This window comes from Phalacrocorax aristotelis, chromosome 3 (assembly GCF_949628215.1).
Source record: "Phalacrocorax aristotelis chromosome 3, bGulAri2.1, whole genome shotgun sequence".
NCBI classification, from domain to species: Eukaryota; Metazoa; Chordata; class Aves; order Suliformes; family Phalacrocoracidae; genus Phalacrocorax; species Phalacrocorax aristotelis.
Genome location: NC_134278.1, coordinates 55,104,341 through 55,124,509, shown reverse-complemented (window position 1 = coordinate 55,124,509; position 20,169 = coordinate 55,104,341). Strand labels below are relative to the sequence as shown.

Sequence of the window (20,169 nt, the reverse complement as noted above, 5' to 3'; positions counted from 1 at the left end):
GTACTTGCTGTAGTAAAGCTGTTATTGTACATCTCTGCAGGGCTGAGGGCAGAACCCTCGAGGTGGATGTGCCAGAGCTGGGCACAAGCCCCCATGGCCCCAGTGGCCCCTCCGCAGAAGCAGCATGACAATACCCCAGCCTTGGCAGGACAACACACGGTGTGAGGGGCAATGGCATCCCCATGCTGACAAGGGCACGCTAGAATATGACAAGGAGGAGGAAAGGACATAGGCTAACATTTCTTGCATTTTGCTGAGCTAGCTTTTACTCACGCTTTTACCAGCTCACACATTAGCCATTGCCTTATCTTTTACATACCATGCCATGTTGAAGAGCTCCGGATGGTAAGGTGGCTGGATTCACATTTCTGTGATTCAATATCCAGGTCTCCAATTTTTAAGATCAGGCGTTTTCCCAGAGGCACTTGGATTTTCTTTTCACAAAGAGTGTAATTAGGGTATGTCCCAGGATAGTTCTTGGATGCCAGAGTCCCGCTGTCTTGATACATCACTGTGTGCCCACATCCATCCCCTGCAGTAGCAGAAGAAACAAGGAAAGAAACATAACTTATTTCTCAATAAAAAATGTTTAAGAAATACTGGCCACGTAATTATGTGCCACATGCACTTCCAGCTTTTAAAAAAGTATTTTGTAATGCTCCACCTCAGTTATGCTGTTGTTGGAACATAGGTAAAATAAATAGTCATATTTCTCTTGTAAACCAGTAGAAAGGAGAGTTGGAAACGCCCCTGAACTAATATGTATTTGACAGTCCTGTACAAACAGAGTCTCTCCGGCTTTCTGTTTTACAGCCAAACCCTGCTGAAACCCTGAAGATGCAATTCCAAATGCAACAGGTAGGCTCCTTCCTGAAATAGTTTTCTCCAAATTATCGTTCCACATTTTATTTCCATAGAAAGAGGCACGAGGGAGGGGGCAACTGAATCATTCGTGAAACCACAGACATGATTTAACCACATACTATCACGGGCCTGACTCATCTTACTTCCCTGTTGGTTTTCTTGCACCCCTTGCGCAATACAAAAAGCACAGGGGACAAGGCAAAGACACAAGATGGGCTTCAAAAGTGGGGCATGCATCATTAATGATATGCAGGCTCCTTCACGGTAGCATGCCCAGAGATATAAGCGCTGCTGCCACCTTGCTCAAGAGGTGAGGGTAGGCACCCACAAAGTGGTTGTTTGTGGTGCTGTGTAGGAGCCAGCTCAGCTTTGGAGCCTTTCCTTGGTGGAGAAGCATCCAAGGAGCAGCTGCAGCAGAATGAATGACAACAGGAAAAGGCACATGGAAATACATGGGGGGGTTGGGGATCGACATGGAAAACAGGAAGCATCCATGGAGGGGAAGGAAGCAGGTACCAGATAAGAGACCTTGACTACTAAAGGAAGCAATTTTTAGTGAACTATTTAAAAGGGTACTGGTAAATTAAAATTTATATATTAAAGCTTAAGCCATTTAATTCTGCTGTATCTTCCAAATAATGGAAACTAATGGCACTAGTTCCACTATTGCAAATGAACTTACAGTCGTCAGTTTTAGGTCAGTTAGGGCATAGACACTCTTTACATAGGAGTCTCGTATACTGTTACCCTTTATCACTGCAAAATTGAAGTTAGTCCTAGAAGTGTTCATAAAATAAAGAAACCTGCAGAGCCGGGAATTCACAATGTTCACTTTAACTATGCAAAATTTTACTTCTGGGGATATGTTGGTTAAATTGTTTTGGTCTGTTCATTTTAATAACTTTCTGAATTTCCTTCCACAATCACTAGGAGGAAAACACTTAAGATTTGGTAAGATTATTTAAAGGTGAACAACTAGAAATGAAGTGTTGATAAAGAAACATGCCATACTGGGGGTTGGTGCTAAAGTGGCACGCTGTGCAAAGATAAGCTCCAAGCTATCAAACTTTGACTCGCTACTATATAATTACACTGCCATTTCATCCAACTCACTCAACCACTTTTTCACAAGCAACAGCATTTATTTTGAAGCTCTATCATTATTACTGGCTTCATTGCCTGCTATTTAGTTTTGTCACAGGTTCACTCTTGGAACAAAGGTGAATAGGAGACATAGATCCAAAATCATATCACCATAAAACATATTAATTTGCTTGTCCACACGCCTTAAAAAACATTTGTTGTTCAAGATTGTTATCCGAGCTCTGTTTATTTCAGAATGCATAGGAATATACTCAAGATGAAAGGCAAACTGGCCTCTTGAGCAAACCATCTTTTTAGTGGAAACTTTCTGCAGCAGGAATAAAAATACAAGGAGCAATACAGTACATGAGCTATCAACTTTCTGAACCCAGAGAGGGACCCACAGAGGTCCAGCCAGCGTAAAACCAGATCACTTCCAGCAGGACAAAGGACAACCTTACTGCCTGTGTAGCCTACAGCTGTGTAGGAAGAAAGAACTGCCCGTGGCCTTTGATTTAAACTGCATGTTTCTAACCATAAGCATTAACTTTAGCTGGGCTGGTGAAAATAAAGTAACTACAATCTGGAGCTTGGCTTTCAACTTATCCTTATTGGGAAACAAAAGGGAAAACAAAGGGAAACATTAAAAAACCACAACAAAACGTCATGGGGTTGAACTCCTTAAAATGAAAAGTCTAGTATTCGCATAGTCTTCCTCTCGCTGGGCTACATTCTGGCCTGTGTCACCTTGGTACAATCCCAGGGATCCTTTGTGGTACGAAACTCTCCTCAAAGATCTGAAAAGGCATCACTATCATGGTGAGACTCTGATAACTGTCCAGGTGACAGAGCATTATATTTCTACAGAAAGTGTACAGAAAAACTGCACCAGAGCCTTCAGCCTGCCATCCTTCCCTGTCAAAGTTATACGAGGTCTTGTTCTCAGGGAAACTCCTTTTTTAAAAATCTGCCTTTGAGTCAGCGTTGCAACATATTAGCACCAGAACATCTTTTGAGCTAAGGAAGCATAAATGCTATTTTCTGACTCTTCACTGGTAAAGCATGGTCAAACACTCCAACTGATGAGAGGTGAGCACAGCATCATCCTGCACCTGCAACATCCCCTGCTGCCTCTGTTCTGCCTGCCTGCCTCAGAGGAAAAGGTAATGACAAAAGCTTGTTCACCACAAGAACCGAAGCAATGTCCGGAAAGTCAGACCAACTCCTAGGAACTACTGCTTTTTACAGAGAAGCCTGACTGCAGCTCTAATTTTCGCTCCGGCAAGATTACTGGAGCAAAGTAAAATCTTACACCAAAATTTGCTGGGAATGCACCCTAGAGAAGGAGACTGAAGGTATAGAGGGAAGGTAGAATAAAAGTCAGGATCTAGTAATTCAGAGAGAGATTTAATGACTAAATATAGTAAAAAAACGTATACATATAACCCCACTATATACCAAGGGCTCAGAAACAGAGACAAGTAAGGAATTCAAAACATATCCTTGTTCATGTTTTCAAATTAAAAATGTGAACATCACTACCATTAGTTTTGTTCTTATCATTACTTTCCACAAGAAATTTCAATTTTCAGTAGAAATGTGTTGGCCAAACCTCAAGTATATTGTGCTTCAAACACAACTGCTTATCCTGATGAAAACTATGGTTTAAATACCTTATGTTGCAATCCTTTCTATAGGCACACAGCTCTTCTGGCTGGAAATATGTGCACTCAACTGGTCAGTTCAATGCAAGATTTCTTGCTAACACTGAATTTTCACTTAGCATTACTTCTGAGAACTGCTTTCTATCACCCCATTTGGCAAGAAGCTGGCAGCCTTGGCTCAGACATCCAGGTTTCATCACTTCTCCCTGGACAGGAGCAAAGCAAAATATTTGAGCACAAGGTATTCAGCAGCCAGAAAGTCTAAACATGCTTAGATTCAATAAAATTGCTCCTCAGCACCAGGAGTTACTAAAAGCACATCAAACATGCTTTGTAAACCAAGTTCCCATGGGCATTTGAATCAAGATCAAGATCGTGGTCTCTGGATCACAGGCGCCCCCCCACTGGCCTATACTCAGGTTGTATTGAAGATCACACAGCACTGCAATTAAGGCTGTTTACCACAGATAAAAATAGTCTCCTGTGGCAGACGGTGGAAATAACTCCCCAAGAAGTGAGAACCATGCCTGGCACCTTCTGCCGCAGCATCAGGCACACCACTTGCACCTTGCCCTCTCTTACAAGGTGCTCTCCAAGAGCGGCGCGTGCATGTGAAACCAAACCTGGGACCCCTCCAGAGGACACCAGTGCATGTCCCTGTGGAGAGGGCGAGAGGAGGTACCAGGTGGCTGGTGGGTAGCACCATTTCCCATCCTCAGACATATGCATGATGGGTGTGCACAGGACAAGGTGAAGAAGCACCTCCAAACAGCTGTGTCTGGGCTGGGTCCAACCCCAGCTGCTGGCTCATGGGTGCGTGGACCCCCTCCAGCATCTAACCTGCTCAGGAAGGATGTAGGTGATGAAATCGATGCCCATGAACAAGCTCCAGCCCCACACCATGAGCCCTGGACACAGCCCCCCACAGATACTACAGCTTTAGCAAAACAGTGGTGGTCCCAGGAGAAGCAGAGTTAAGAGATCTCTGAAAATTATGCTGGTTGGTTGAGGCACCCTCCTGCCACCCAAATCCACCTGGTTGGGCTGACTCTCTCCTCCCCTCTCTTTCCAAGCCCAGTGCACAAGCTGAGCCCCAGCCTCTTACTCCTGCGCTCCCCAGGCTTTCCCACCCCTGCTCGCACGTGCGACTGGATGTGCGCAGCACCTTCGCCCAAGCACTCAGCATATCGCCCTCTGAGTTAGGGAAGTGGCTACAGTTTTTCAAATAGCTGCTATAAAGAGTATCCATGTTCTGCACCTTTCACTAGACATGTTTATACCGCCAACTACAAAACAGTTACATAGCATGATATCAAAGTGCATTTTCAAAAGCATTGCTACAATATCCTGGCAGTAAACAGCTGCCTTTTTCATCCTCCTGATTCACCCTCGCTAACCAATTAATAACGGACTTGGACTCGCTCCAGTGCTAAATAAGTGTTATACCTCGTGCACACAGCCAGCAGCCCCCTGCCCTCTTCTACCCCACTGCACGAGCCCCATCAGGCACCAGCATTTCTCTTTCCACACTTCTCGCTACAGACTCCTGCTACCTGCTGCCCCTTGGCTGCTGATCTCTTCCCACCGGGACAAAGACCCCCAAAGTAACCTTATTTCCCTCTCTGCCTCCTCTCTACCAGTTTGACATCCCTTTGGATGCCCACCTTCATGGTGGTGCCTGGGACAGGGTGTGGTCCCCCTACCCCACCTGAAGGACAGGGCACAGAGCTGGTGGGGGGCTGCCAGCCTGTCCTTTTTCCTTCCCACTCCTCCCTCCCTTGAGAGGAGAGAGCAGGAAATTGAGTTTTCATACCTAAATTTTGGATTCAGCAAAAAATCCGTGTTTTCTGAAGAGCCACAGCTGCAAATGGACACAGCCAAAGCAAAGGAAACACCACTGAGCTGAGGCTTTGCAAGCTCTGACGACAATCCCCATGAGGAGAAATCAGATTTGTCTCATCTTCCATGTTGCTTTCCCTGAAGTAACAACTCCAGCTTATTAAAAGATACAATAATAACTGAGTCAAGGAGGAGTTCTGTGCCTGTGTTTGAAAGATCCGAGTTACGCGTAAGAACAGGTAAGTATCTAAAAAAGAAATCGACTCTTTCCAGTCAAACCTGTGCCCTCCCTACTCATGTGGGATAGGAGCAAAGACTAGAGAAAAAGCAGGGGTTTTTGCCAGATGCCATCCAAATTCACTGTTGTGGTCTGACAACACTTCAGTTTTTCATACAGCTACTCTGACCTCTGCCACTAACAGAATCATGCACGCTGCAAACACAAACAGGTTTGTGCCTTCACTGCTTTCTGAGGTGATGGAGTAAAATCCAGAGTTAAATGCTTCATGTCTAACCTCCCCACTGCCAAACCTGGGTCAAGAGCATCAGCTCTTTACTGCACCATTATAATGGAAAAGAGAGACCACCTTGCAACCAGGACCCAAAACCATCACTACTCCAGAGAGCGATGAAAGATGTCAGACCTCTGTGCTTCTCCTGGCAGTGGGCTCAAGCAGGGAACAAAAATGAAGGGCAACATCGTGGGCCTGAGGCACTGCTGGGCAGACAAGTACCCCCAGTCCTTCTCCCCAGCAGCGCTGGGGCCTAGAGACACAGGCATCATGGGGGGGGGGTGGGGGGGGGTGTGACCACATAGTTGGAGATTTCAGCCCAGGTGCCATTTACACCAGCTGAGCAGCTGGCTGAGCCCAGCATCTGAAAGTATATACATCTATATATCTCAAGTATATAAATCCACAGCAGTTAGTTTGGTTGGTTGTTTTTTTTTCAAAAGTCCAGCTTTACTTTCTTCACAATATTTTGTGGATACAGCAAAAACTGTTTTCAAATAATGAAAGAAACCACTGAAAATTAAGGCAAGTCTATAAAAAAAATAAATGAAAAATAAGTGACTGCAATCTTCCATGGTCTTTATGTTAGTATAAATAATCTTTTCAAGGGAAGAAGTCCCCTACTTCGCAGTACGCCCTACTGCAAAAGGAAAAATAGAGTGTGTAAACTTTTTCTTTGAATTGCATTTTGTTTGACTCCATTCGGTTCCCAGGAAACATTTTAACCTCTGTGCTGCAGCAGTGCCTCAGGACACCCGTTTTGCTGCCCAAGCTAACCAAGCAGTGGCTGGGAGGAGGGCCGAGAGCAGGAAGGGAAGGTAGGGCAGCAGAAGAAACAAAGGCACATTGTGGAGTGCTGATTTCATTGCCCAAATTATTTACTTACCAACTTCAAAGGGATGCAAAAGGAGGAGGAGGTCAAACAAACCACAGCATGTTTTTCCCTCCTTTTCACAGACATTATTTACTGTAATGTCCCTCTTAAAGTAGGAATGAGAAAGCAGCAAATGATCTCCAATTGGTTCCGCAGTGGTTCCATAAATCACAAATTCCCACCACGCGCCCAGCTGCGATCACCCCTTCAGCCGTTTGGGCTGCGGCTCGGGCTGGCTTTCCTCAGGGTGTTCCCTGCAGCCAGCCTCAGGGGACGCTCTGCCTCAAACATATAAGAAGTTATATTGGTAACCAGTTGGATCGCCACCATCAAGTGTAGAAAAAAGTCCCTGACAACTGTTCTAAGTGCCTTATCTAGCAAAGTAGCTTACAACCATTCTGCCATTTTTCAAAGGTAGAGAGTTTTTAGCAATTGCAGGCACAGCCATATGCCAGCAGCCGGGGAAATCTTTCCAGCTGTGCTGACCTACATGGCAATGACTTTGCTGGATTGCCACAAACAGCCTGGGCAGCATTTACTACCCCAGAAACCTCTCATCTTTGCAGAAGTTTACAAAGACAAAAACCTAGTGAGACCTGAGATTTTAATTATTTAGCTGCTAAAATGTCAAAAAAAGCGCAGAAATCTCCTTATAAGCAACTTCTTCCATCAGCAGGAAGCCACGTTACCCTAAAGAGGGAACTTCACACTCAGCATTAAGGTTTGCAACCTTAACAAGGAGCAGAGTAAGTCTTACTTAAGCTAACACATATGCAAACCAGAAACTCACACACACTGAAACGCTTCTAGTCTCACTGTATCCATAAAGACTCGATTACTTTTGCTGCTTAATCAAATAACTTTCTGGAGAGCAACCATCTCATCTACACATACATCTTAGGGACTTGGGTCAGGACGAAACCTAATGCTACCCAGCTACATTTACGCATGAGACCTCCGTGACAAGATGATTCATATTACCGTAGAAATCACAGTGCCCAAAGGAGGGAACAGCAGTTACAGCCTGGTAGCCCCTTTCTTATGAATTATTCATGAGGACACAGGACTAAGAAGTTACTGCATTCTGTAAAGAACAAGATCCTGCAACACGTAAGGGACAAGGTTTACACAAAAAATGCAAACAGAAGCACACAGTTTTCTTGCTTTGCTTCTATTAAATACCCAGAAATAGTAGCACACCAGCTTTGCCTTTGCTTTTCAGGATCACTATCTGGTACCATCACAAACTGTGAAAGACAAGGAGTACCAGAGTACACGTCAAAACCGAGTACGTTTTAGTCACTCCTTCCAGGACTTAGGCAGTATATCCAAATGTAGCCCTCCAGAGAAGCAAGTTGCAGCACTGGAATTTACTTTTCAGCACTCTAAATACAGCACTCTCAAGCTTGTGGGTGTGAGAAGACTTCTATGCCTTTTTAACTGCTGCAACAAAAGAGATTTGAAATTTTCAATTTATTTGTTTATTCCTTGAATAGCATTTGTCAATGGCTTTCTTTTATGGATGTGGCATATTGCTGTGATCGACCACCTCAACATTTTATCAGCTTGTGTGTTTTTGGAAACAGAAAGGAGAACGGAGCTACACATTTATGGAAATTTCAGAGGAATCTTAAGCATAGGGTCCCCTTTTTGCAAAAGGGAAGTTGATTTTTTGTTTTCTAACAAATACCTGCCTACTTTAAGATACGTTACACACCTCAAGTGCAGAGGTGCTGAGAAGGCACTGAGAAGTTCACTGCCCAAGCACTTGATACTCAAAAGTAACCTTGAAAGACTGTAAAGAAATGGGAAGGTGGTCATGCTCCTCCACCAGCCACCCATGAAGAGTAACTCAGCACCCTGGTGAAGCTTCAGTGCTATAAAGGCTGTGGGGAACAAATATCCCACCGATGGGTTTCTTCCCTGTCCTTCTGCACACAGCATCTCAGCAACGTGGCAGGGACATGGGGCCACGGTGGGAGATGGACCCACCCCGTGCCGTGCCGGGGTCCCTCTGGGTTGGGGGGACATTTTGCCATTAGGGCATCTCCTCTGATTCTGCTGATTTGGGCAAACATTGGATTTCTATTAAGGGCTTTTTCAGGCGAAGTAGGAAATGCTAATCTTAACTGAGAGACATATCATATATATGCAAATTGTTTGCTCTACTTTCTCCATCTGTTTTTTTCCCAGGTTTTTCTCTTTGCTGTGCTTTACTGGAGATTAACTTACAGTATATAGCACCAAATTTGGACTGTGTGGGAAACATATGCTGCAAGTTCAGGGCCAGACTCGAATATTGGGTTGCACAGGAATAAGAATGTTCACAGCAGTGCTAAGGACTGAAACCCACAGGGACAGGAAATTCAGAGACACCAGGGTAAGGAGAGGCTGAAACAGAGCTGTTCCAGTTACAGTAGCAGGTGGGAAGGCAAGATTTCAAAACAGCTTTAATTTGGGTAAGAGGAAATGGCTGAACATGAGAGAATGAAACCACCACCCCCCACCACCACTTTCTTAATATGTAATTTCTTTGTTAGTGTGATACAAGTCAAGCAAGATTGACAGTTATCAATGATGAAGGATGGTCTTTTTGCCTGAAATCAAACTTGTCCTGGCCTACTTGAAAAATCACACATTCATCATTTTTGCCTGTATGCCTAGGTGGAATATGTGATTTGTTAGTAAGAAAGGACAAAAGAAAGCACACCACTTTTCTCAAAGCAAATTCTGCAAACCCCCCATTATCCCCAAGGTATAAATTAACAAATCTTAAGAGAAAATTAATTAGTTTGTGATGGAAACAATAATTGCCATTTATTGGCAAGACACAATTTTCTGTTTTGACTTTTGACTCAGTCAACCTAATGTCTAGGAAACTAGCTATTTCATCCATGGTCATTGCAACCTAACAAGTGGTTCCTTACAACTCCAGTAGAAGTGGAAGCATAAAAATTAACTGAACTAAGATGAAGATACAGCCAAAGAGCTACATCAGGCTTCTGACCTGGATTGCTGAAAGCAAGAAATGCTTTTTTTTCTAGTATTCTCACACATCCAGCCTGCCTTATACTTGTCATCAAGGTGTTAACCAGAATGGTACATTCAGGGCTCCATAAACCAGGAAATTTTGTGATCTCCCTGGTTCACTGTGGTTACATATAGTTGCTGCAAAAGATATTTGAAATTAAAAAAATAGAAAGGAAAGCAGCCACACCATTACTTAAAATACTATAGCGTTGGTTGTGGCGCTGTATATGATCCACAGCGTCATTTCTGTGTCTTCTGTGACACATTAATATGAGACTGCATAGCGCACAAGAGAATGTTTTATGCCACCCTGTGTACACCTCTTATATGGAAACTCCATAATTTCATTTTGTTTGACTGGATTTTTTGATTACCAGCAGTATCAAACAATCATGTTCTCAAGTTTTGACACAGCGGGAAGGTCTGAACAGTTTATCATTCATCTCAAGAGTGAATACCTCAGGGTAACTCCTCAATTTATTTTGATACAATATGATTTTGCTTTCCACCTAGAGAACACAGGGACTGAATTTCATCTAAAAATAATAGATTCATTTTCAAAACACAAGCATTAGCAGTTGTTGAAAATCAGTATGTTCTCAGATACCTGTTTTAAGGACCATGAGTTTAACTATGCCTCTTGCCACTGACAAAATACTAATAAATCAGCAAGTGCTGACTTGTTCTTGAGTTTGAAAACGTTAACACTTACGACCACCCAAGTACTCATTGCAAAAAGCACAATACTTCATATTACAGCTTATCTATTGGAATTCTGGTTTAAAGCCTTCAGCTCTGTGGCTCCCAGACATTTCTACTTCAATTCCCCTGTACCGTGCTGACACAAGAAACATGGGATGATACAAACCCCCAGCCTTGGGAGCAAGCGGAGACAACAGGGAGGGCAACAGCTCCGACGTTAGCCATGCACCTTGCTGCCAAAGCCTCCCCATGGAGGGGGACCCGCAGGAGCCTTGAATTTACTTTACAGGTTAAAATATATTTTTTCCTAACTGGAGGACAATGTGGACTTTTTGTGTTACAAGCTCATTTTACAAATAAAGCACAGCTGACCATTAAGTCAAAGCAACCCACCAACACAGAACTGGTGTGGTACCAGAGCAAAATACAAGTAAGTAGTTTCGGGCAGAAGCCGCACATCTCCCTTCTGCACAATTACCGCAGCTGCAACAACAAGGCTCAGGCACGTAACAAAGCCGTTCTGTTTGGATGGGTGAAGAAACCCACCTATGTTTCCAGTGTTTAGAGGTCCCTCCTACCACACCATGAAGAAAAGTTTTGTTTGATTTCTGACAGGACACACAGGCCTTTGTATACCAGGAGGGATCGCATCCAGAATCCCCCATGTGTTTTTGTAATTTGAAATTAAACAAACACGCACAATTTTTATTGAGTAGACATGAACATCTGGAAGATGACATCAACATGACTTCAACTTTAATGTCAAAGCGCTAGACTGAAATCCAATATCGTTGAACAATTTGGGGTGGAAGTGCCAGAAACTTGAACATCACAGATTAAAACTGTGATGGAAACAAGGTTTCTGCAGCAGCTGAGGGAAGACAGCCTTTCAGAGCCTTACTAAATGCCTGATGAACACTACTGTAATTACAGTAGCAGCTTGAGGTTAGACGCGTGATACTAAACACCAAATGAAGATCTTGATCTTGTGGGAAGCCTTGGGGCTGGGTTTCCAGCCTTGCCATGCTCTGCTTTCTCCATTTATTCTCCTGTCCCTCTTCACGGTGCTTGAAAACACCTTTACTGAAGCTCTTTGGAGATGGGCAAAGCCAGCACAACCCAGGCGCACCCGTCCTTCCCTCTGCCCACGCAGAGGAGCAGCACGGAGCTGCTGCACAGGTAGCTGCTGCCACCAGACAGCAACCCCGTCCCATCAGGGAAACGGAAATAATGAGGAAGGTTGCACTGGGACTGGAAATCCTGCTCAAGGAGGATAAGAAAGTCCCACCACCACCAAACTAAGCCTTCACGTCCTAGAAGGAAACTCCTGAGGGGCAGGTCCTGGCTCTGTCAAAAAAGAGAGACGGAAAAAGGCAACGAAAGACCAAAGTGTTCCCTCCCTATAATATTCTCAGCTTCCAGAGTTAATTATAGAGGATTGACAATCCTAACCATAACTGCTGGCAGCCTCTCTATGTGCAAGCATCCAGCCACCCTCAAAAAATGTGTCTTTAGCACTCACACAATTTTCACAGACAAAAATCAGTTTAATTAGGTGGTTTATAATTAATTCTGAAAGCAAAAATTAAGATATTGGGTATACTCTTAAAACAAGTCAAACCACTCTCCTTTTTTATTTAAGCATTACTAGTAGATTGTCCCAGTTCAAAGTTCCCTACTCCCAATTGTAAAGCTAATTAACCCTTTGGGGGAAGTTGTGTGCTCATTCTTATGCATTTCTATTAACATTTTTTATTGCAGATAGTTGGGATCCAATGCCATTCTACCAAATCCAGTCAGAAGGATTTTATTTTGATTTTGTCTGGCTTGTTTTATTCTTAGCAGATGGTACAAACCCATGTGTTGCTGAGTACATGCCACAGGAGAGCATCTGATACGATTCAGCCAGCCCCGCACTTACAGCGATGTCTGTGCCGAGGACTTCAGTGCCTGCCACCACGCAGGACCACACTTCTTGGCACAGTGTGTTAGCTCAGATGGGCTTTTAAAACTATACTACTTCGAGTACCTAAAATGGCTTTGAGAAGGTACCTTAGGCATCTCTATACAGTAGCATAAGCATCCTTAAGATCAGTGCTTTTCAAACTAATTTTTACTGTGCTACACAGGTAGCTCAAGTAGACTAAGGGTGACACAGTTTTGATAAATATAAATGAGTGTATTTTTGAATATGCAAGTCAACAAACAATTTGCATGAAATATGATTCAACACCCATGCATGTTACGTGCATGTGCAGGTAGCAACTTTCCCAAAGCATCTTTTTTCTCCTTCCTTTGTCACCAAGACTCCCAGTGGCCTCCCGTCTGATTTTGTTTGAAATATGTCCCCTGATAACCTAAAGAGAAGTACATATAAAGGGCTTAGAGCTATTTATAGCAAAGCCTGTGCGACTGAAAACACTGCAGTTTTCATGTGGTGGGTACACGCATTGCTTATGAACCTCAACCGGAAAACTGTTGCCTCCCTCTTTAGCGATTCTAGTCAGCATTCACAAGGCAAGATAGAGGGAGCCAAGGGAGGAAGCAGACATAAGGACAAAACGCAAACAAACGGAAAATTTACCAATCACTTATATTCAGAAACTGGAGCAGGGGTGGGGGTGGGGGGTGGAGGGGGTTACAAGAAAGATTCATCTCTATCTGCATTTCAAACTGCTGGAAATGAGCATGCAAAGTGGATTAGCACAACCACACCAATATTCTCCCGTACAGGTTTGTTCAAGCCCCTGAGAACAGGCATAATCTCTCATAATTACTGCATATGCTGTTGTCACGTTAAATAACAGCCTTGCCTCAAAATGTTTAAACATCTACTGCCCATCAATTCTTCCAACTGAGCATTGGGCACAACTGTCAACAGACCCAGGAATACTGCAAACGGAGTTCACGTTCGGATGCTGATCTGCAAATCCCACACGAACTAGTTTCACCGCTGCGCTTTATTTTAAGTAAAAATGAACGAGTTACAGCAAGAGCAGTGGCTTAAATTTTGTTCTTAATAGATTAAAATCCCCATTCCTCGTATGCCTTCCTACAACCAACCAACCCTCACGACTGTTTTAAGTCCTCCTGGCCAGAAATGTAATAGAAGGCGACTCAAAACTCTGAGAAGACAGAGTCAGACTCAACTCTGACTTCTGCTGCCCACAATTACGTGGTTCAAGGTCTTGCTCAGTGAGACCAGAATAAAAACCAGAGAACGGTGAAAGGTAAAGATAATGTGTTCAGGTTTGCCTGCCTACTGCCTTGGGTTTGAACCGCTGGAAGGAGATTTTGGGAAGAGATACCAAGTCAGGCACAGCTGTGGGAGGTTGGCAGGCAGGAAACAAGGTGTATTTTGTAGTTGTCAGCAAAGAAGTGGCGACCAAAACCACAAGAGAAGTTAAGATTGGTGTACAGCAGAATAAAAAGGGAAAAGAACCTTTTATTATAAATCCCAAAGCTATTTATTACTCATGGACAGTCATAGATGTAGTATGTGTCCCCATGTGAGACCTACTAAGATTATAAATATGTTTTAATGAAAATCAGTTCCCGAGAGGCCCAGCCTTTCCTATTATCATTCTATGAACAACAAAATTCCATGTTTCATAGATGTCCTCAGACAACACACACATTTAACATTTTCAAGAGCAGAAGAAAAGCTGACACCTGGGCTCTGCACAGTCACGCTTGGATATGAGCCACGCTATGAAGTAACTGAGCCACAGTGGGGGGAAAAAAAGGGGGCCTTTCCTTAATTTAAAACTTAAGTAAGAGAACAGAAGCTGTAATAGCAGCTTCATCCTTGTTCTGTAGCATTCCTCAGGAAAAAACTGAAGAGGAAGGTGAGCTGATCGGGGCGGGGGGGGAAGCAGGTTGCACAGCCAGCTCATGAGAAGCCAGAAAAATGTACTACTTCATTTTTAAAAATGAGTATTTTTAAATCTCAATATATTTAAACCAGCGCTTCTTTCTTTGAACCAGCTGGTGGGAGACACCAGTGGTGACAAGATACAGAATTAGCTGAAACTCGAGCCTGGTTCATGCTGGCACTTCTCCTGCTCCATTACAACTTTTAAATCAAGTCAAGAAGCTTGTGTAACAGGAAGTTTGTACCCACTTATCCTTATCTCCTTTCTGCACTGGTGTGACTTTAGAACACTTAGCCCCTAATTTATGGGGTAATATCAATAAACAAACAAACAGAATAACTGCCCTCTGAGGAGGAGGGAAAGGCAGGGGTCAAAATCTCTTCTGTTTTCTAGAGACTGGACAAACTATCTTGAGTTTGGTCCAAAGAGAACCAAGCAAAATATTCCTTTGTGTTTCCATGCTGTTGGTTTGAGGGCAGAGACATTTGGAACATAAATACAACATAAATGCCTTTACGAATTAATTTGGGAACACAGACAAGGTATATGACTCATACTTCCTGCTTAGTGTCACTTTATGCTCCGAAACCCCCAGAAATCCCAGAAAACTTCACGTTTTCTAACTGACTCTACGCATTACTTTCTCCTTGATGTCACCGTGAGAGAGACAAATGTTGGTGAAAGACGAAACAAAAAAAAAACAAAACACTGATGAAAACAGGGGACTGGGGGATTTTTTTTTCCCTGCATACACATTTCTTGGAGCATATCAAGTTGGAGTCTCAAAACAGGGAAACATACTGAGGACAGGACAGCAAAGCTTCAAGGGAAAAGGGCTACTGCATGAAGCCAAGAAATGGAAAAGCAACACAACGCTTACCAAATTTTCCCTTCTGTGGAGATCCATATCAAGAATCTCCGGTAATACGAAGTTATGGGACAAACAGGTATAAAATCAGCCCAAGTACTTTGTACCACCATCTGGACGCACCGCTAACGCACAGCGCTGAGTTCTAGAATTTGCAGCCAAGTTGGAACATTAATACGGGGACTATTACTTTATCTGAATGCACTGTCAAGCTCATTACGATGCTTAATTTCCAGCGTTAACTATTTTACCAGTAGCTGTCAGCGAACTCTAAGATGGATGCATCAGGCCACGCAATGCCACAGCCAAGAGGTTGCGACTCCCCAGTAGAAGAGGTCAGATGTACTTGTAATTTACACAGGAAGCTTAGCGATGACCCGCGTAAAAACACCGGGCGAAGAGAGCAGTACCCGGGACCTCACTTTAGCAAACCGCGGTACCACGAAAGGGCTTTTGCAAGATCCCCTCGGGCTTCCTACGACACTTTGTCCCGGCGCGAATAAGGGCATTTCTCTTCCTCAGCGAGGCAGCGGGCGAGCAGCCCCGCCGGTATCCAGCCGCGGGCGGGGGGCGGCCGGCCCCGGCCCTGCCCCGGCGGGTCATCGGAGGTGCTGCCGGTGGCCGACCGTCGGCCGCCGCGCCCGGGGCTGCCGCCGCCGGGGCTGGGGAGGCGCGGCCGGAGCCGGGCGCCCAGGTGGGAGCGGGGACCGCCGGAGCCGCCCTCTGCGACTTGCCAGAGACTTTTCTCCACTTACTTGAGTTAAAAAAAAAAAGTCCTAATTAAGGAAAGATTAAGAAAGCCGTAGTATACATTTACCGTAAGGCCGGTTACCACTTTAATCTCGCAGCTACTCAGACGCGGGGATAAACCCGGCGAGGATTAACCAGGTCAACTCTACGCAGCCCCGAGCGCCGCTCAGGCTGCGCTCCCGCGGCGCAACGAGGCGAGGACGGCGGGGACCCCCAGCCCCAGCCCCCTCGCTCTTCCCCGGCGCCGGGCGGACCCCGAGGGGCCCTGCCCGCCGGACTCCCCGACTCACCCAGCGTCTCCGCCCGCAGCCAGAGCGGGGCCGAGGCTCCGAGCAGCAGCGAGAGCAGCAGCGAAGGGGCGGCCGGCGCCCCCCCGGCGGGGCCCATGGCTCCGGTTCTTGGCCGGGCGGGCAGGGCACAACTTCCCCGCTTCCCTCCTGCTCCCTTCTCTTTCTCTTCCTCTCCTCCTCGCCGGCGCGGCTCGGAGGCGAGCCCACGCTCCCGCGGCGGGGGGCGGCCGCTCCCCGGCATCCTTCCCCCCCGCAGGTGCCTCCGGGGGGGCGGAGAAGGGGCCGTGCGGGGCTGCCTGTGGCCCCGCCGAGCTGCAGCGCTGCCGCCTCCCGCCTCCTCGGCCCGCAGCTGGGGGTGGGGAAAGGAAACGGGAGAAAGGGAAGCGCCACGGTTACCATTGGGCTGCAGCGCCGGGAATCTCCTCCTCCTCTTGCCGGGGACGTAGGGGCCGGCTCGGGCACTGCCGCCCCCACCCACCGCTGCTCTGGGGGTGCTGCCCCGGGGCCGGGGTGACCCCCGGGGCTGGGGGGTCAGCGCTGTGCCGCGGGCCGGGAGGCTACCCCAAACCCACCCAGCCCCGAGCACCTCCTGCGAGCCCCCTGTATGTGCACACACACACACGTGTACATACGTAGGTATTTTTAAGCAAACAGGACTATTTTGCCGCCCTCAGGCTAATTCCCTTTCCCGCGGGAAGGGGTGCGGGGGGAGGCCGCGGCGTGCCCACGCGGGGCCGGACACGAGTGGGGCCGAGGGGCGCGCGGCAGCAGGGGGCAAACGGGAACGTCCGGCCCCTGCAGCAGAGCTGGGGTCGTGCTGGGGCTTCCCGCCCCCAGAATCTGCTCCGGGGGCGGTGTCTCTGCGCAGGGATGCAGAAGGCATGTTGAACGTGTGCAAGCTTTGGTGTGTTAAGTTCTATGCTGATTAATTATGGGTTTTTTTAAACGATGCTGAGAGCAGCTTTCTGTCCAGGTGGGGCGGCTCTGGAGAAGACCTGTGGCACAGGGTGGGCCACAGGTGCATGGTAAGGAAACAGCTGCAGTGCCAGCAGCTGCAGGAGATTCGCACATTAAACAGGCCCCAGCGGTTGGCCTTTTAAAAGTATGCTGGAGAATTGAAAGTAGCCTGTCTGACTCTGCACAGCCTTTTCAGGGATGGGTTGCTACGGGGTGGCTAGGTTCATGTTGCTGGCAGGGCAGAAGTACAGCGTGGCTATGCGAAACTGAAGTACGCCATTAACTCACATGTCCTAGAGACAACTGATGATTGTTAGATTTTATAATATTTTAGGAAAAGCCGAGTTTAGTAAACCTTTATGCTAGCTGAGATTTTATTTTGTAAGTGTTAGACGTCTGGTTTTTATCTTCAGACACTGTATGAGATCAGGAATAATTTTTACCATATACCTGGTACATTGCATTCTTGGTATATGTATTTAACACGGGTTTGTAGCAGGTGAGGCTTACCCCTTCTTTGCAAAGGAGGGTTTGAAATCTAGACTAAAATGTTAGACGTGGTGTAAGGCAGAGCATTTGTTACTGCAGCAGTTTAGCAGTGAGACTAAATCTCACCGGACCTCAACAGCAAATGCCAGCATCCTTCTGGCTGAAGGAGGTTGTGGTGGGTCACTTGGTTCAATAATCTGAAGGCTGAGAGACTTTTAAAAAGGCGTGTGTCCATGTGAATAAAAGTGACCTGTTATCATATTTGTCTCACAGACTGTCAGGAAAAAATCCCTATAAATGAGGGTGATTATGGAGGGGAAGGGGCAAGAAAGTCAAACTCTGCAACAGCCTCAAGACTGGATTTAAAAAGGACGCAGAACTGGTAAAAATATTGTGGTCATAAAAAATAGCTTCTCTAGTACCAAATCCTAGTTCAAAACCTACAAATGGCACCCAACATATATGAAAACATGAGGAAGAAAGGGAAAACATTCCCTATTCCAGATTGAATATGTTCTTTAATAATAGGGCCAGGCTTTAGTTGTATTTGTCATAATAAATATTGACAGAAAAGTCTTGCAAGTCAATCCCAAGTAACTTTATGGAGGCAGTGCTGCAACAAACTGTCTGGTGACCTCGGGCAATTTAATATGCAAAAACCACTGCCATGGTGCTTGCGGATAATGTTGCTAGTGCTTAGCTCTCTGCAGAACTTGGTTTGTTGGCAGATGGTACAAGCAAGTTACCAGCCTTTGAAGGCCAGAACAGTTTTTGCCTGCCACACACCTTTAGGAGGCTCATAAGGAGGAGGAAGGTGTGTTGGCAGACACTGGGAAAGGAAGCTTTCTCCCTCCCCTGGGCGTTGGAGGCTTGGCAATGCCCTCTGGGACAGATAGTGAGAGAATAATTCCCTTCACAGTTATTTTTATTCCAATGATTTGTAATAAAATGGCAAGCCATGCCCTTGAGTCCAGGGCTGTAAAATATCTGGGAGTGGTATTTGTTTTCCTTTTGCAATTGGTGAAGGAATTTACTGTACAGGAAGATTGCCTTTTCAGTCTCCTCTCTGCCCTGGGCTCAGCAGGAGCTTGTTGCTTGTCCAAGGCCACGTGTTTCCCTTTTCAAATGTCTATAATGTTCAGGTGGAAACTTCACTTCTTCCAGAAGATGTGGGAAGCACGAGTTTCCTATCGAGTGCAGTAGGATAATGAATAACGCAATCAGTGCAGTAGCTTCTCTATTATTTATTTTGCTATTAAATTCACATTACTTTATCATGCCCTCTCTCTGTCAGTTCTCAATATGCTGTAGGCAAGGAACTTACTGTCATCTTCCAAGATTAAATAATCATTAAGATGAATGAAGTAATCTGTTGCTCTCAGAGCTGTTATTCAAGGACTTGTGTAACCTCTGTCACAATGCTACATTGGTTCATGTGTACTTTTCAAAATTTCCCTTTCTAAGGAGGAGAATTAAAACCAGCTTTTAAATAAATATGGTTTTAAAGGCAAGGGCTTTGAGTCAAGGCAAAAGATTAATTCAGAAAGAAGGCATACATCCAGCCTTACCAATAACTGGTGGAGATGCCACACAATGGGAGCTTCACAACAAGAAAACTCCCTGGCAGACCACTTCTGACAGCTTAATGCAACTGATTTTGGTCACTAACACTGCCTTAATTTGGAAGAGACAGGGTTTACCCAAGAATGTAGACAGCCTACTTTTTAACATTAGCATGTGCCCTTCCTTTACAGTTAGTTTTCAAAGCATACCAGTTAGGAGTATTTTTTGTGTTTAAAGCAAATGGTATTAACTGATTCACCTACAACTAGATAATGTATCTCATCTAGTGTTCATTATATGGATACCTTTACTGTGCAGCCACCTGCAAATGAGAAATTATGGTTTTACTCCACGGATGTCTGACCTCAGGTTGAACAGCAAGACAAGGACTTCAGGACAAAATCAGCTCAAAACATTTTGGAAGGTGGTTGGTCAGTATGGCATGGACATACCCAGGTTTCATTTATAGACTTGTACAGTCCATACTTTCCTGGATTTGCCTCTTACCTCCACTGGTTATATACCGTTATATACTTGTATGTAACACATACTGAAAGAGCTTCTTCTAAGCAGATCTAAAGCATCCTAAGAGTCCTTTTGTGATGTTAAGCTGGTGGTTTGTCTGGGACAAGGGGCAGAGGAAGAATGAATAACACACTGAAGAGTTTACCTAAGTTTATCTTGCAAGCTTGACACTGTATACATTCTTTCAAAAGCATCTTGTTTAGTACGTTTGTGCGGGGGGGAAGAAACCAAAAACCTGATTTATATAAAGAGGTTTAAGTTTCATTTTACTGGAGCAGGCTTGC

At 45.3% G+C, this 20,169-nt stretch overlaps 1 protein-coding gene across 1 annotated transcript in view; it reads right to left on the bottom strand.

Moving 5' to 3' along the window:
- Positions 1–16,689, bottom strand: part of DCBLD1 (discoidin, CUB and LCCL domain containing 1) — a 48,418-nt gene extending 31,729 nt beyond the window's left edge. Inside the window, exons 1-2 of the mRNA XM_075087510.1 lie at positions 16,352–16,689; positions 320–532 (exon numbers count right to left, since the gene is read on the bottom strand). Of these exons, the coding sequence (XP_074943611.1) occupies positions 320–532; positions 16,352–16,592 (454 nt within the window). The 5' untranslated portion in view covers positions 16,593–16,689. The remainder of the gene's footprint in view (positions 1–319; positions 533–16,351) is intronic.
- Positions 16,690–20,169: the final 3,480 nt, after the last annotated feature.